Below are 15,101 nucleotides of genomic sequence, written 5' to 3' on the forward strand. Positions count from 1 at the left end.
TACTGTGAAAAGCCATTTACACTTCAGAGTTTCTCTAAAACAGAGAGGAATTAGCTCTTGCCCCCCAAGGGCTGATACATTCAGCAACCACGGCACTCTTCTAGAGAGTAGCTTTATAACTCAGTCATCCTCTAGGTAGAATGGAGCACTGACTCCCAGGCCATCGGCGCCTTCCAGTTCCGTTCCATTGCCTTCAGTAACAGAGGGGTCACGTGCTTTTCCTTGGCTCCTTTTATTCTTATGAGTACAAAGTGGATTATTATTCTCTTTGATCTCAGAATGTGAGTTGGAAATGGTTTTTCTTTCCAAAGCATGTTGTAGGCAGTTATAAAACCTGTAAATAATTAAATAGATGGTTACATATATGAGCATTCTGAGTGAATGACTGAAACACACCTAGAAATGATCTATTTCTGAAGCTTGACAATGTCATGTTTTATAAATCACAAAGTCAACTAAAACTTCCTTTGCCTTCATCACTGTAAACATGTCTTCTCACTCTTTAAGACGATATTCACAGACACCCACTTCTAGTCCAGTGCTGTGCTCCCATCTCTGCACGGAGGACGCCTCCTCCCCTTCAGCTCCCTCCACCACAGGGGTCTCCTTAGAAACCCTGCCCCAGGGCCTGGTCAGGGGTTCCCTTCACCATACTTCTAACTGCATACTAGTTGCCCATCTTGGAAACCCAGTAGTCACAAGGCCCATTTGGGCATTCTCCATTCCTTGGGCAGAATTACAGTTCTTCAGAGCCTGTCACAATGCCCAGCTGAGCTGCTACAAAAGCTAAGGATCTACCTGGACTCATCTCTCAACTGCAGAGCCCAGCAGACCTTCCCATTTCACTGGCATCTATGTGAGTGCTTTTTGAAGGAACACTAAGCACATTTCATCCTCATCCACTCTACTTCCTTTATGACAATGGACAAGACACTGTTAATTTCTAGTGTCCTGCTGACAAGAACCACACACTGTCTAACCTGGAGACTGAGGTCAACACTGGGATGGGTTGGCTGTGGAGTTCTCATCTGATGTGGAGTTAGCTGGGAGCTGCAGTGGACAAAAAGGCAGCCAGAAAAAGGTTTCACCAACCCTTTCTTACTCAGTCACTAGCCAGTGGTGAAATCACCGGCCAGTTAAAGTCAATACTCACAAAGACCTAAATACAAGAACTCAAACAAACAAACAAACAGGGAGATATCACCAGACTGAATTTGGCAATGATGCTTTCTTGGGCTTAATACCAAAAACAGGCAATAAAAGAAAATCAGACAAACAGATTCATAAGGACCTAAAACTTCTATGGAAAGGCACTGCTGATAGAGAACAGGAAACCCACAGAATTCGGAAAGCATCTGCCAATCACACATCTGCTGACCATCCAGCATACAGAGGAAAGCCTGCATCTCAGGGCAGAACCACAATTCAGGACACGTGAACACGTCAACAGACACGTGCAAATATGACAGATATGCAGTCAATAAAGAGCACATGCTTACCACCAACACCAGAGAACACAAAGTGACAGTCCCCAGAGGTGCCTCCTCACACTGCCCTGCTGCTGTTTGCCATGATGCAAGATGGGGCAGCTGTTGTGGGTGGCGAGGTGTGGCTCTTCAGGAAGTCACAGACAGATTTACCATGCTATTCTAGTTCTGAGCATATACCCAAGAAAACTGGAAGTGGGGAGATGAGTGTGTGTTTGGTAAATAATTGTCTGTTACCAGATGAACACGGTATTGTAGCTTCTTTTAATGTTTTATTATTCAATAAAGCTTGGGAGTCAAATATTAGGGAGTAAACCTGATTGATCCATGGAGGGATGGAGCAAAGATCACTTCACCCTCTTCTCCACCTTTCCTATCAAAAAAGGAATCTTTTTAGCATATTTTTAGCCCCTCCTTATTCTCTGCGGCCTTCAATCTCCTCTGAGTTGGCCAGAAAACTCTATGGTTCACTCCATGGGCGGTCTCAGAGTGAAAACACAAACAAATCTCTGCAACAACAGGAAACAAAACATGGTCCACAAATACAATGGAGTGTTACCAGTTTGGAAAAGAAAAGTGACTGATACATGCTACAGCATAGTAGAGCCCTTAAGGTTTAGTTGGTCGGGGAGCTGTAGCTCAGTGGTAAGCCTCTTGTAAAGCATGCACAAGGCCCTAGGTTCAATACCCAGTACTGTAACAAACAAAACCACTGCCGCAGCACAGGAGTGCACTAAGACAGCAGACACACAAGGATGACCGACTGCATAACCACATGGCCAGAGTGGCCACGCTCCCACACGTAGAAAACAGTGTCAGAGGAGCTGCAGAACAGAGTGAGGCTGGTGCTCAGTGGGTACAGTTTCTGTTCAGGATGATGACAGTTCTGGAGGTGGATGGTGGTGATGGTTACTAATGATGTGGATGTGGATGCCATTGGTTAAGATGGTAAATTCCTGTTACACATATTTTACCACAGTAAAAAAGATTTAAAAAAAAAATCAATCAGTGGAAACAGATTCAATTACTTTGCCTTTCTGATTTCTTTATTCTTAACAATATTATATGCCAATATATTCAGCCCTTTATTCTGTTTTATTTAATATTTTATTACACAGCTGATGAAAAGAAGAACATGGTTAATTTCTTTCTACTCAGTGCCACATGGCTCCATCGGATCCAGGTCCTGACCTGGTATTAACAGACAAAGAAACCCCTCTGGAGGCAGATCTACAAACTTCCAGTTTTCCACCTGGAAATTGTTATGTATGAAATATCTTTTGGTGTCTGTCAGTCCCTGTCTCTTCCAGTCTCCAAAGTGGCTCTTTAGGAAGCAGGCCATGGTCCCCGGACTGCCCTGCCTGGCTCCAGATGCTGCAGGCTCTCAGCTGTTCTGCTGGCCGAGTCCCTTCCCACAGAGAAGCAGGCATGGGAACTATTTTTCACAAACATGACCTTCTCTCTATTAAAAATATTTTAGGGTTTGAGGAGATGGCTCAGTGGGTAACAGTGCTGGCTGCACAAGCATCAGATTATGAGTTCAGATCCCAGCACCCACACCAGAGGCCTGCAGCAACAACCCTGTGAGAAGCAGAGGCTGGGGGGTAGCTGGGGCTTCCTGCCCCCATCCTAGCACCAGGGTTAGTGAGCGACCTGTCCCAAGGCATAGAGTGAGAGAACAGGACACAAGACTTCACATACATATGTATGCTTGCACACATGTGCAGATACCACACACACACACACACACACACCCACACACACCACACATACATAGGCACATTTGTATGTACACCATATACATACACATGTGACCAGACACACATACACTACACTCACACATGTATGCACACCGACACACACTGTATGCCATGCACACACTATTTTTAAGAACTTTAACTCTTAACTTTGCTGTGCTTCTAAAACTATTCGTTGTTAATGACATGTTATTTGTTGGATTGAGAGCTCCAATCCTTTTAGCTATCTGAACCATGAAGAAACATCCCCCCTCCCTCCCATGCTCATCCACTGGTGTTGACGGCCTTTTCTCTTCTAATACCAGGCATTCTGTGCCTGCATCTGGCTGATGTGCAGACAGCTCCCGGAGGAGCACCCTAATTTGCTCACACATTCTGAATCCACACGTAATCTTGTAATCAGGATCTTAAGACACTTTTTACCCTTCTTTAATTTTTCCCTGATTTTATATGATGAGCCTGGCTGTCTTGATAGCAGCATGTAGACTATCATCTCAAAATACATTTCTGAGTCAATAGATTTAACTCATAATTTGATTTTATGGTTGGTGAGCGTGGCTCAATTAACTTCACCAGGTGTATAGTTAGTTGATCTGGGGCTATATTTATAATCTTGTTGAAATTCAGGGCAGAATAGAGAGAAACTGAGCAGTTGCTTCCTGTGTCTCCACCCCAGTGGAGCAGCACCTGTAGACATGGCACTCTGGTGGCAGTAAGCATCCGTGTGCAGTTCACGTCTGCAGCCAGACATGTGTCAGGTGACTACCTGACAGCCTCACTTTGGTGAGAAGGTCCATACTCTGTGGCCAGGATTCATGCGCAATTTTTCTAAACCAGGCTCTACCTGCTACAATGTTCTGAGACAGCCACTGTACATGGGGAATCGGCTTCTTACCCCTGCATCTAATCTGGTACAGGTCACATGACTCCCGAGGAAAAGCTTTGTTAATTCTAGGATTGTATGCTTCTGGAAGGAACTGCTGTGTTATGAGTGAATCAAGAGGAAGGGCTCTCCTGTTCTGAGAGCCCACGGTAGGCGCCAAGGCCTCCACAAAGAACATGCTGTTTGATGATATTAGTAACTGTTCTGAGCTAGCATCTCTTCAGGTCAGAGATAACACAATCAAACACAAGACAGTGACTCGGCAGACATGGGCTGAGGAACTGGTGGGACAGGGTTGAACCTAGGCTGCTATAGGGCCTGGTTCCCACTGCTCTCAGTGGCACCTTCGCTCTTAGCTGCAGCTGGAAATCTCCAGGTAGTTGAGGGGTTCAGGCAGGCAAGTCCAGCCATGGGCTTCTTTTGCAGTGTATGGACATGACCTGACCAATACAGACATGAGAGACAGACGTCCTATCTATCTCCTGCTCTGAGACCAGCCTGGGGGGCTGCTGTACAGGTCTTGAATAAAGAAAGAGGCAATGAAAATGGAAAGAAAAATGATGGCAGGGATATTTAGGCAGTCACGGGATGTGAGACTGCCTAAAGGGTTGGAAGAAAGAAAACGGGAAATTACAAATGGCGTCAACAAGTGCATCACTCGGGAACTTGGAAATGTCCAACTCGGGCTGGTAAGCCACGGTGAGACGGCCAGGGGGTAAAAGCGCCTACACGCAGACCTGATGGCCTGAGCTTAGTCTCTGAAACCCAAGTAACCCAAGAAAGCTGTCATCTGACCTCCACAGCAGTGTGCTTTGGCAGACACGCACACAAACACACACACACACACACACACCAAAAAAACCCCAAAACCCAAACCCAACAGAAGCCTCCCTTTGCAATCTCTGAGTGCCCGTCACAGTGTGCTCTACAGTGCGCTCTACAGTGCGCTGTACACAGTGTGCTCTACAGTGCCCTGTACACAGTGTGCTTTACAGTGCGCTCTACAGTGTGCTCTACAGTGTGCTCTACAGTGTGCTCTACATAGTGTGCTCTACACAGTGTGCTCTACAGTGTGCTCTATAGTGCGCTCTACACAGTGCGCTCTACACAGTGCGCTCTACAGTGCACTCTACAGTGCGCTCTACACAGTGCGCTCTACACAGTGTGCTCTACAGTGTGCTCTACAGTGCGCTGTACACAGTGTGCTCTACACAGTGTGCTCTACAGTGTGCTCTACGCAGTGCGCTCTACAGTGCGCTCTACACAGTGTGCTCTACAGTGCGCTCTACAGTGCGCTCTACACAGTGTGCTCTACAGTGCGCTGTACACAGTGTGCTCTACAGTGTGCTCTATAGTGTGCTCTACAGTGCGCTGTACACAGTGTGCTCTACAGTGCGCTCTACACAGTGTGCTCTACGCAGTGCGCTCTACACAGTGTGCTCTACAGTGCGCTGTACACAGTGTGCTCTACAGTGCGCTCTACACAGTGTGCTCTACAGTGCGCTCTACACAGTGTGCTCTACAGTGCGCTCTACACAGTGTGCTCTACAGTGCGCTGTACACAGTGTGCTCTACAGTGCGCTCTACACAGTGTGCTCTACGCAGTGCGCTCTACAGTGCGCTCTACATAGTGTGCTCTACAGTGTGCTCTACAGTGTGCTCTACACAGTGCGCTCTACACAGTGTGCTCTACACAGTGTGCTCTAGTCCCACCGAAGACCTCAATCATCTTTCTTTTCTCCACAGGAGCTTTACAATTACACAAGCAGTTGGGATCATAAACTTAAGGAACATGTGTCTCTATTTTTAAGAATGACATGGGCACATATGAAAAACACGGAAATAGATAATTACTTGTACCTTCCAATTCTTTTCTTGTTTTCCTCCATTTTCTGATTTGCTATAGTCACCAGGAACTCAATGTATTCCTCTGTCACCATGAGTTTTCCCTGACGGCTTAGTGGAACTTCTAATCCATGTGTGCTCCGCACGGCCTAGAAGAGAGGCAGGTTAGAAATGGAGAAGAGAGCCCAATGAGAGGGTCCTAGACAGGGCTCAGTGGGAACAGTTGACTTCCATCAGGGCATGCAGGCCCTTGACTTGAGGTAATGAAACTCAAACAAATCAAACAGATTTCTCATCAGGTACAGCTGCTTTTCAAGACAGGCATCTATACATTCTTTTTCAGAGAATCAGAAAATATCAAAGAATTCAGTAACTTTGAATAGTTGCAATCCCACGATAGCTAAGAAAGCTTTAGTAAACTATTTTTAAAAAGGAAACAAATGGAACCTCCATAGAGGACTCAAGGAAAAATCAGAGTCTCTTTCGGCGTCTGCTGGAGCTGAGTATGGCAATGGGGAGGCCATGCTTCCTCCATCATGCAGCGTGGCTGCCTGCTCAGTGCTATGGGGCTGCCAATCTCAGTGACTCTGTCGAGGAAGCAGTCAGCATTATTCCCTGTGCATCCAAAAGCTGGGTAGAGAATAAGGACAGCAGAAAAAAAAAATCCTACAAACCCCACCAGTATCAAAGAAAAAAATTCATCTTTACTGAGCTTCTCTTAGCTCAGACAACCCAACAAAGGAGCACATCCTGGTTCTTGCCTCTAAGAGCTCGAATGTAGAACCACACAGAACTGCAGTGCAATCCGGGGCTATGACAGAGAAAAAAGCACACAGATCCATGCAGCACAAACACACATGAAAGACACTCTTAACGTGACAAACGCCTGGTGAAGCCTGGGACTCAGCTCCACACAAAAGCCGGAACTGGAGCTGGGATCCCAGGGACAAAGACAACTTCATCAGACACAAATCAGACATAAAAACAGGGGGTGGATGTTTTAGCCAGAGCAGCAGCAGTGCTCTATGGCTGAAGCATTGGTCAGGGCTGGAAGGGCTGGAGAGAGCTCTCAGAAGCCAGCCCATCAGGAGACAATCTTCGGAACGAGGAGATGGATGCTGAGCTCTGACTCAGGGGCAGGGTGCAGGGCCTGGCTGCAGAGGCAGAGGCAGAGATGATCAGAACAGCGACTAACTGGATACAGGGACAAAGGGGAGAAAGGTAAGGACATGTCTGTGCTCCCCTCGGGCACCAGATGTGTTGTGGAGTGAGAGCTTTGATGATTGCTTAGATGCTTCCGAAGTTCTTTGTAAGCCATCTCCATTTGGGAAACAAGGTATTTGTTAAAAGTTAGAGTCAAGAGCTAGACTAGCAGGAATTTGACAAAATCAAATACAGTGTGTGCTGTGCAAACAGTGAACGCAACAAGAGGGCAGAAGTGGGCCAGATTACTATGGGTTGGCTGGCCAGGAAAGCACAAAGGGAATGCAGGATTCGAAGACCAGGAGGACCATCAAGACTGAGGGCCGGCAAACTTTCTGTGAAGGGTCAGATAATAAATATCCTTGATTTTGCAGATCATACAGTATCTGTTACTACTCAATTCTGATGGAGTGGTACAGAATAAGCTGTACCCAATCATGAATCAGAGGGTAGAGTGGACTTGGCTCCCCAGGGGCTGCACTTGACCCAAGAAGAGCAGTCTGCTGTGTGGTGATATTTCATCTGTGTACCCCAACAAAGCTTATCTGAAAATCGGAGGAATAGGACAAGCCACAGCCAACTTCACCTCACCAGCCCTCAGCCTCCAGAGAGACCCCCTTCCTGTATACCCACGCCTATATATACCTTTCTGTTCTGCTGTCTCACTTCCTCTCTCCACCCAGCTTCATCACTTCCTGTCTGTCTGTACAAACCTCCAGACCTCCATGGTTAGTGCTGAGATTAAAGGCATGTGTTACCATGCCTGGCTCTGTTCCTAGTGTGGCTTTGAACTCACAGAGATGCAGATGAATCTCTGCTTCCCGAATGCTAGGATTAAAGGCATGTGTTGCCACTGCCTGACCTCTATGTTTAATATAGTGGCTGGCTTTTCCCTCTGATCTTCAGATAAACTTTATTAGGGTGCACAATATATTGGGGGACACAATATATCTCCACACTGCTGGACCTCTGAGCAGACAGCAGACCCCAAGGCATTAAGGAACTCACACAGGTTATAAAGCACAGCTGTGATCAGGTCACCAACATGGAGGACTCATGTCTATGAGGCTCTCTACATGGTACAAGCATACTTGTTCCATTATCCCTTGATGACTCAGGATGAGGCTGGGAGAGTAGAGAATCAGGTTCAAAGTAAGCAGAGAAGGGGGATCTAAAACAGGGACTCGGATATAAACCGAACCCTGGACATTCCACATAGGGAAGAGCCTGCCACTTAAGGTCTGGGGCCAGAAGACAGTAAGGCATTTTGAGGAGGGAGGGAAAGAGCAGGAGTGACAGCAGGCAGCTTCGGTGATCTTTATTATGTCCCATCCACAGAACTGTTCTTGACGATGCGCCTTACCAGCATGGTCTTTCCCCGCTTTCCCACTGTGATGCCAGAGTTCCTGAAGCCAGAATCAATGGCCACCGAGTGCTGCAAGAAAACACAACACCCTAAGTCATGCCAGCTAGCCAGACCCTCAATTCTGTCTCAGAAGTGGCAGAAACAGATACCTGCAAAACCATTAATGCGTTTGGCTATGTGGACTGTGCTTTACAGCCCCATCATATGCCTGTTACACAGACCTGAAGAGCAGCTCTGGAAATGTCACCAAGAGAGAATAAAACAGGGACCTGGCCAATGACCACGAACTAAAGCACATGACCAAACCATATTAGACAAAAGCAAACTTCAAATGAATGAGGTGCTTTCTCTAAGAAAGAGCAAAGTCCCCTCAGTGTCCTTCCCAGTCATAAAGAAAACCATGAGATGTTATGGACAAGCAGTGACGGGTCTGAACAGGCTGAACCCATGTCCATGTCCAGATGTCTGCGTGGCCTCTACAGGACACAGGCCTTCCTTCAGCTCAGCAGTTCTGAGCTGGCATGGGTTTGTCCCCCAGGGGCATTCTGCAACATGAGGAGATACTGGGGGTCGCCAATCTGCCACGATTACAGGGCAGTGGTGGTGGTGGGGACATTGACATACAGGGAGTAGTAGAGCCAGGGCGGCTACCACAACATTCTACGGTGCAAAGAACAGACTCTACACAAAGCATGATCTGGCTCCAAACATCAGAAGTGCCAGCATTGAGATTTTACTCTGAGTGGCTCTCCTTTTGAGATGTCACCAGTTCCCTGGGTAAGACACCGTATGCATTGTGCCGAGGAGTCTCATTCCAGTTCAGATCACTCATCCACAGTGGACTCGATGTTTAAAACACCCATTTCTCTCTCACCTAGTTTCTGACATAGGGCACTGTGCTGGTTAAAGAAAATCGCCTCCCTAAGGGAGTGGCACTATCAGGAGAGTAGGTGTGACCTTGTTGGGGAAAGCATGCCAATGTGGGAGTGGGCTTTGAGGTCTCCTATGCTCAAGGCACTACCCCCAGAGTCACAGTCACTTGCTGTTGCTTGCAGATCAAGAAGCAGAACTCTCAGCTCCTTCTCCATCACCATGTCCACCTGCAGGCCACCATGTCCCACCATGATAATGGACTGAACCTCTGAACTGAAGGCCACCCTAATTTAAAGTTTTCTTTTGTAAGAGTTGCTGTGGCATGGTGTCTCTTCACAGCAATGGAAACTCTAACTAAGACAGGCACCATCATCCATGCAATGTCTCAGGCTCCAAAGTGAGCTCACGTTAGCTTTTTACCGTTCTACCTCGCACACAGTTCCTGTTGCTTCTACCTTCACAGCACACCTTGGCTCACCCAGCTCCACCTCTGTGCAGGCTGTTCAAGTCCCCATGACCCTCATGGACTTCGGTAGGAGTCTGTTTCCATCCATGCCCTTTAGCCCTTCTTACAGACCAGCCACAACGGAGTCCAAGTGCTACACCATGAGGTGTAACATTCTACATGATTGAGTCCCTCCTCCTCCAGCCTCATCTGCTTCCTGTCTGTCCTCTGAATACTCCAAAGCCTTTCTTGATAGCGGCCTCTGTTTCTGATGCTCCCTCTGCCTGGACTACTCTGTGCTAGATTCTTATCATGTGTCTTGTTCCCATTCCCTCTCCAGTTGCCCTCTTTAAATCACAGTGCCCAGACCATGCCCTAATCAGCACTCATCCCAACGAGAATTTTTTTTTTTTTGTCTTCTTACTGCTTATCTCCCTCTGCAATAAATATAAACTTTGTGGTGGTATTGTGTTCCCCAAAATATTGTGTATCTTAATAAACTTATCTGGGGTCAGAGAACAGAAAAGCCACTAGTTAGGCAGTGATAGCACACGCCTTTAATCCTAGCATTCCAGAGGCAGAAATCCATCTGGGATCTCTGTGAGTTCAAGGCCACATTGGAAACAGCCAAGCATGGTGACTCACGCCTTTAATCCCAGAAAGCAAGCCTTTAATCCTAGGGAGTGATGGTAGAAAGCAGAAAGGTATATGTGGCGTGAGGACCAGAAAATAGAAGCATTTTGGCTGGTTAAGCATGTGGCCGGTTAAGCATTTAGCCTGGTTAACCTTTCAGGCTTTGGAGCAGCAGTTCAGCTGAGACCCATTCTGGATGAGGACTCAGTGGCCTCCAGTCTGAGGAGACAAGACCAGCTGAGGATCCGGCGAGGTGAGGTTAGCTGTGGCTTGTTCTGTCTCTCTGACCTTCCAGTATTCACCACAATAACTGGCCTCAGGTTTGATTTTATTAATAAGAACTTTTAAGATTCCTGCTACAAAACTTCTCTGGGGAGACAGCATGGGTCTTTTCTACTTTTCTCTAGCACCCAACAGACTGGGTGACATTGAGTGTGCTCAAAGGCAGAGGACAGCTGTGGCTCCACTGTTTCAGCTCTGCATGTTAGACTCCCACCACAGCTCTGGCCCAGGAGAGTGCATCCAGGTACCACTAGGATTAGAAATCAGAGCTGGACCTGGGTATGGAAACTGGAAAGGTAAAGCTTAAGCAGCACTGGTGGTATGTTCTGAAGTGAGAGGATGTTAAGACATATCCAAATCTACAGGAAAAAAAAATCTCAGGCTGCTGAGCACTAACGCTTTAAGGGCTTCTTCCAGGGGCTTGAGTTTCTTTTCACTTTCTCCAGCGATTGTCTCTGGGTACATAGCTTTAAGTGGCATGCACTGGCATCTCTCCAGTCTGTATCTTCAGTCTAGCCTACACCCTGGAGCAGCCTCCTACACAAACACCAACTTCAGTTGAATTGGCCTTCAAGGCACCCATGACGTGCTCACCCCAGCCACAGCATTTGCAGAAAGGGCTGTTATGTTGATAATGCCAGGGGGGTCTTCAGCATGGGAACCTAAGCCAACAGGGCTAATGTCCTTACAAGAGATGCTAGTGGTGTACAGTCACGGAGGAAAGGCCAGAAGAGGACACAGGAGAGAGGTGGTGTCTGTAAGGCAGAGACAGACGTCTTAGGAGAAACCAATCCTGACAGCCTCTGACCTTTGACCTCCAGCACAGAAAAAAATTAAGTATCTTTTCTATCTGTTCTAAATCATTCACTCTGGTATTTTTTTATGGCATCCCTGATAGACAGGCATTCGGCATTTAAGATGCATGCCTCAAACACGCTGTTAGTTTCCTGCACTGTCCTCTTGAAGACACTACCTGGTGCTCAGGCCAGACCTAAGACTTACTCCCTCAGTCTTCTTCTCCTTCTCAGGCTGTCTGACCCCTGACATCACTCTGTTAGCCCGAACACTAAAATATATGTGACTCTGTCACCCTCTCCTGTTCTTCGCTGTCACCTCGGGCCATGCCACCACACTGCACCGAGACCCTGACTGCATCAACCCTTTACAGCTAGCCCCTGGCTGAGAGAGAACCTGACTCTTCATGTTGGCCTGAGGCCTGAGGTTCCTGGTCTCCACTCTTCTCTCCTGTCCTCCCTCCCTTCTATGGCCTCTTCCTCTGCTCTATGAACACACTGAGCCCTTTCTCGGAATTCCCTCCTGGAATTCTGTATTAGGAACATTTTAATCTGCTTGGAATCCTGGTTTCCCAGCTGTAGGCCTAACTTTTTCTGTTCTTTTTCAGTCTTACCCCCAGGAACCTTCTTCAGAGGCGCTTGTGAGAGACGTGCCGGCACATAGCTCTCCTCAGTTGCTCTGTGACGCACAGGGATGGAGCGCTCTTACTACATTACTCTTGGAATGGAACAACTCAGCATGAAAACAAGTAAAAGGTGCAAAAACACCCAGGGGAATGTCAGACATGCAGTGCCACAGAGTTTCCTCCTAAAACTCGGCAAGAAAACCAAAGACACAAGCCTATGAAATTCACATGTAGATGCTGAGGAAGCCGTGGCTGTGCATGGGTATGTATTTTATTTTCCAGAGATTTCCAGGAGTCTCTGCTCTAACACTCAACATAAATAGCTGGACTGACCAACCAGATGGAAACAATTAAATCAAAACAACATCAAATAATTTTAAAAGGTGGCTTAAGCCTAAAATGAATGTTACCCACAGACGTCTAAATTCAAGAGGAGGTACAAAGTCTTACCAGGGTCTGTGCGTCCTGCAGTGTCCGGCACTGCACATGGAGGATGAATGGTTCAAACTTCAAAACAGCATTGCTGGTTGCACCCTTCAGAGCTGCCATCTGCATGAACCAAAGGGCAGCATCAGGCAGGACTGCTCCGCCGTGTCCCGTGAACCCTTACAGCCTACCTTCTCTTGCTGTCCCAGAAACCCTCACACTCACAAAGTACACAGTGTCTGTAATATCTGCTTCTTTTGCGTTTTGGCATTCTTTCATTAACATCATTATATGCTTATTTTGTTAATTGTTTTCTCTATAGTTGTTTATTTACTGGGTGGGGCATCTGCACTATGACACCTATGAAGGTCCAGGACAACTTTCCTCGGTTCTCTTCTCTTACCACGTGGGTCCTGGAGATCAGCCTGGGTCAGCAGATTGGCAGCAGGTGTTTTAACCACTGAGCCACCTTATCAGGCCTATTTGCTTATTTTCTTAAAAGACTTGATTTCTAGTTTTCCCATAAATCTGAGCCTTCTGGTAAACTACCGTTTCCTTGATTTTCTTGAAGGGGCATAGTACACAAAGCCTGCCCTTGGAAGGCTGATGAAATGCTTTGGGTTAGACTGAGACAGGGACATACGCATTATGAAGGATGCAGGCAAGGCCGATGTCTCCCCAGTGTGCGCAGAGTATAAGATGGGCTCATACGCATGGAAACCATGTCACATACAGAGAACTTAGAGCACAGTCAGTACTCTGTTTCCTCTGTACTGGGTACAAGTCCATTTCCTTGAATCATATACCTGTCTTGCAGATGCCATAGCGTAAAGGTCTTTTGATTGAAGCACACAGTGGATGTGTGGACCACAATGGTCCTTAGCTGCATTACAGCTCTAACAGCCAGGGTAAGCACACAGTTGTATCAGCTGATGCTCCATAGGGGATGGGCTATACTGTCCGTCCCTTGCCAGGTCTGGATCTTACCCCTCATTCCTGCTCTAAGTAAACATTATACTGTGGAAACCTAGCACATGCTGTTTGTTCTTAGCAACCCTGAGTTATGTACCAGTCTCTTTCCTGAGTGGCATGTGGCATGGACAATTTATACAGTGGCACACAGTAAACAAATAATACTACATCTGAGCTAAAATGTATACCAGACAGTTACCATTTCTGTCTCCTGGCATCCATGGGCAGCACCCTCTCCCCTTCACACCACTGGTTCTCTGAGCTGTCAATGACAACCCTGTCATTCTCACTCTCCCTATCAATCAGGAGCTTCACTTGTCTGCGTCTGAGCAGAGACTATATCACCCACTAGCAAAAGCAATTCATTTACCATGAAGCACTGAATCCACACAGGACAACTCAGAGTCCTTCTTTAGGATTGGTCCATGAATGTTAGGAAAAGGACGTCTATTGCTGCTGGGATTGCTGGCAGTTCCCCTCGATGCTGCAAAGATTCTCTGCAGCAGAAGAGCACACAGTCTGCAGCTCCCAGAGACACAGAGGGAAGGATTCTCCACATTTAACACGAGAACACCTGGATCAGCCATGCCTCCCTCAATCTCCACCTGTCCCTTCATGCTGTCTGCACAGGATGGGACAGGATTTCTAAAAGGACCAGAAGGGAAAGGCACCTGCCTGATGCGACCTTCCATGTGCTTACCTAACACTTCAGTCTCAGAGAATAGACAATGAAGGCCGTGACAGCGATCCACGATGTATAATTATTTCCAGCACCAAAGCCAGCAATGCAGAGAGGGTGAATCCCCTTCCTCTTCTGTCACTTGCGCCTACAGACTCTCCGTTGCTGGAGATGATGCTCCTCTGAGCCACAGGCACAGGGACACCTTCACACCATCACCTCCTACAGCCCAATGGGGCCAATGGAGTGAAAACTCCCGAGGCTTCATCACCTTCAGCCATTACAATTACACATGTGGATCGTCTATTCTCTCCACACATATTTAAGGTAGCTGTGAATTTTTAAAGTTTGTTTTTTAAATATTAACAACTTACCACGTCGTCTTTCCCACAGGGTTTGTGGGTGACCAGCATCCAGCAGCAGTGCTGTTTCTGAACCCCAGAACCATCTGTGCTCTAAAAAAAACCAAAAAAACAGACAACCTAATTATAATAGTTAACGAAGCAAGTACACTGCATTGTATAATATGATGGGCATTCTTAAATTAATACTCATAATGATTACTAAAAATAATTCAATATATTGGGGGCAAAAATAACCTAGAAGAAAAATCAACTAAAATAACTTAGGGCTTGAACGGTAACAGTACTTGTGTGTTCAGAAGCACGGCCATGTTTTTTGCTTCCATGTTTGTGTTGTGATGCTAGGGGTGGAGCCCAAGGCCTCATAAATGCCATGTGGTCACACTTACCATGGGGACAAATGCCACTTGGTCTTGTTTTTGTTGGAAGAAAAGGGGGATGAGGGGTTATATGCTAGCAGCATCTCAT

The 15,101-nt window shown here is 46.8% G+C and overlaps 1 protein-coding gene across 2 annotated transcripts in view; it reads right to left on the minus strand.

Annotated features, from left to right (window-relative positions):
* The window catches only part of Tyw3 (tRNA-yW synthesizing protein 3 homolog), a 17,432-nt gene continuing 2,331 nt past the window's right edge, over positions 1–15,101 (minus strand). Inside the window, exons 2-7 of one of the 2 annotated variants that reach the window (XM_042280183.2) lie at positions 14,646–14,726; positions 12,645–12,743; positions 8,539–8,610; positions 5,988–6,121; positions 981–1,050; positions 1–334 (exon numbers count right to left, since the gene is read on the minus strand). In XM_042280183.2, the coding sequence (XP_042136117.1) occupies positions 326–334; positions 981–1,050; positions 5,988–6,121; positions 8,539–8,610; positions 12,645–12,743; positions 14,646–14,726 (465 nt within the window). In that variant the 3' untranslated portion in view covers positions 1–325. The remainder of the gene's footprint in view (positions 335–980; positions 1,051–5,987; positions 6,122–8,538; positions 8,611–12,644; positions 12,744–14,645; positions 14,727–15,101) is intronic. The other variant, XM_006974911.3, reaches the window with a different exon arrangement.

The sequence above is a fragment of the Peromyscus maniculatus genome, chromosome 6, assembly GCF_049852395.1.
Source record: "Peromyscus maniculatus bairdii isolate BWxNUB_F1_BW_parent chromosome 6, HU_Pman_BW_mat_3.1, whole genome shotgun sequence".
Taxonomy (NCBI): Eukaryota; Metazoa; Chordata; class Mammalia; order Rodentia; family Cricetidae; genus Peromyscus; species Peromyscus maniculatus.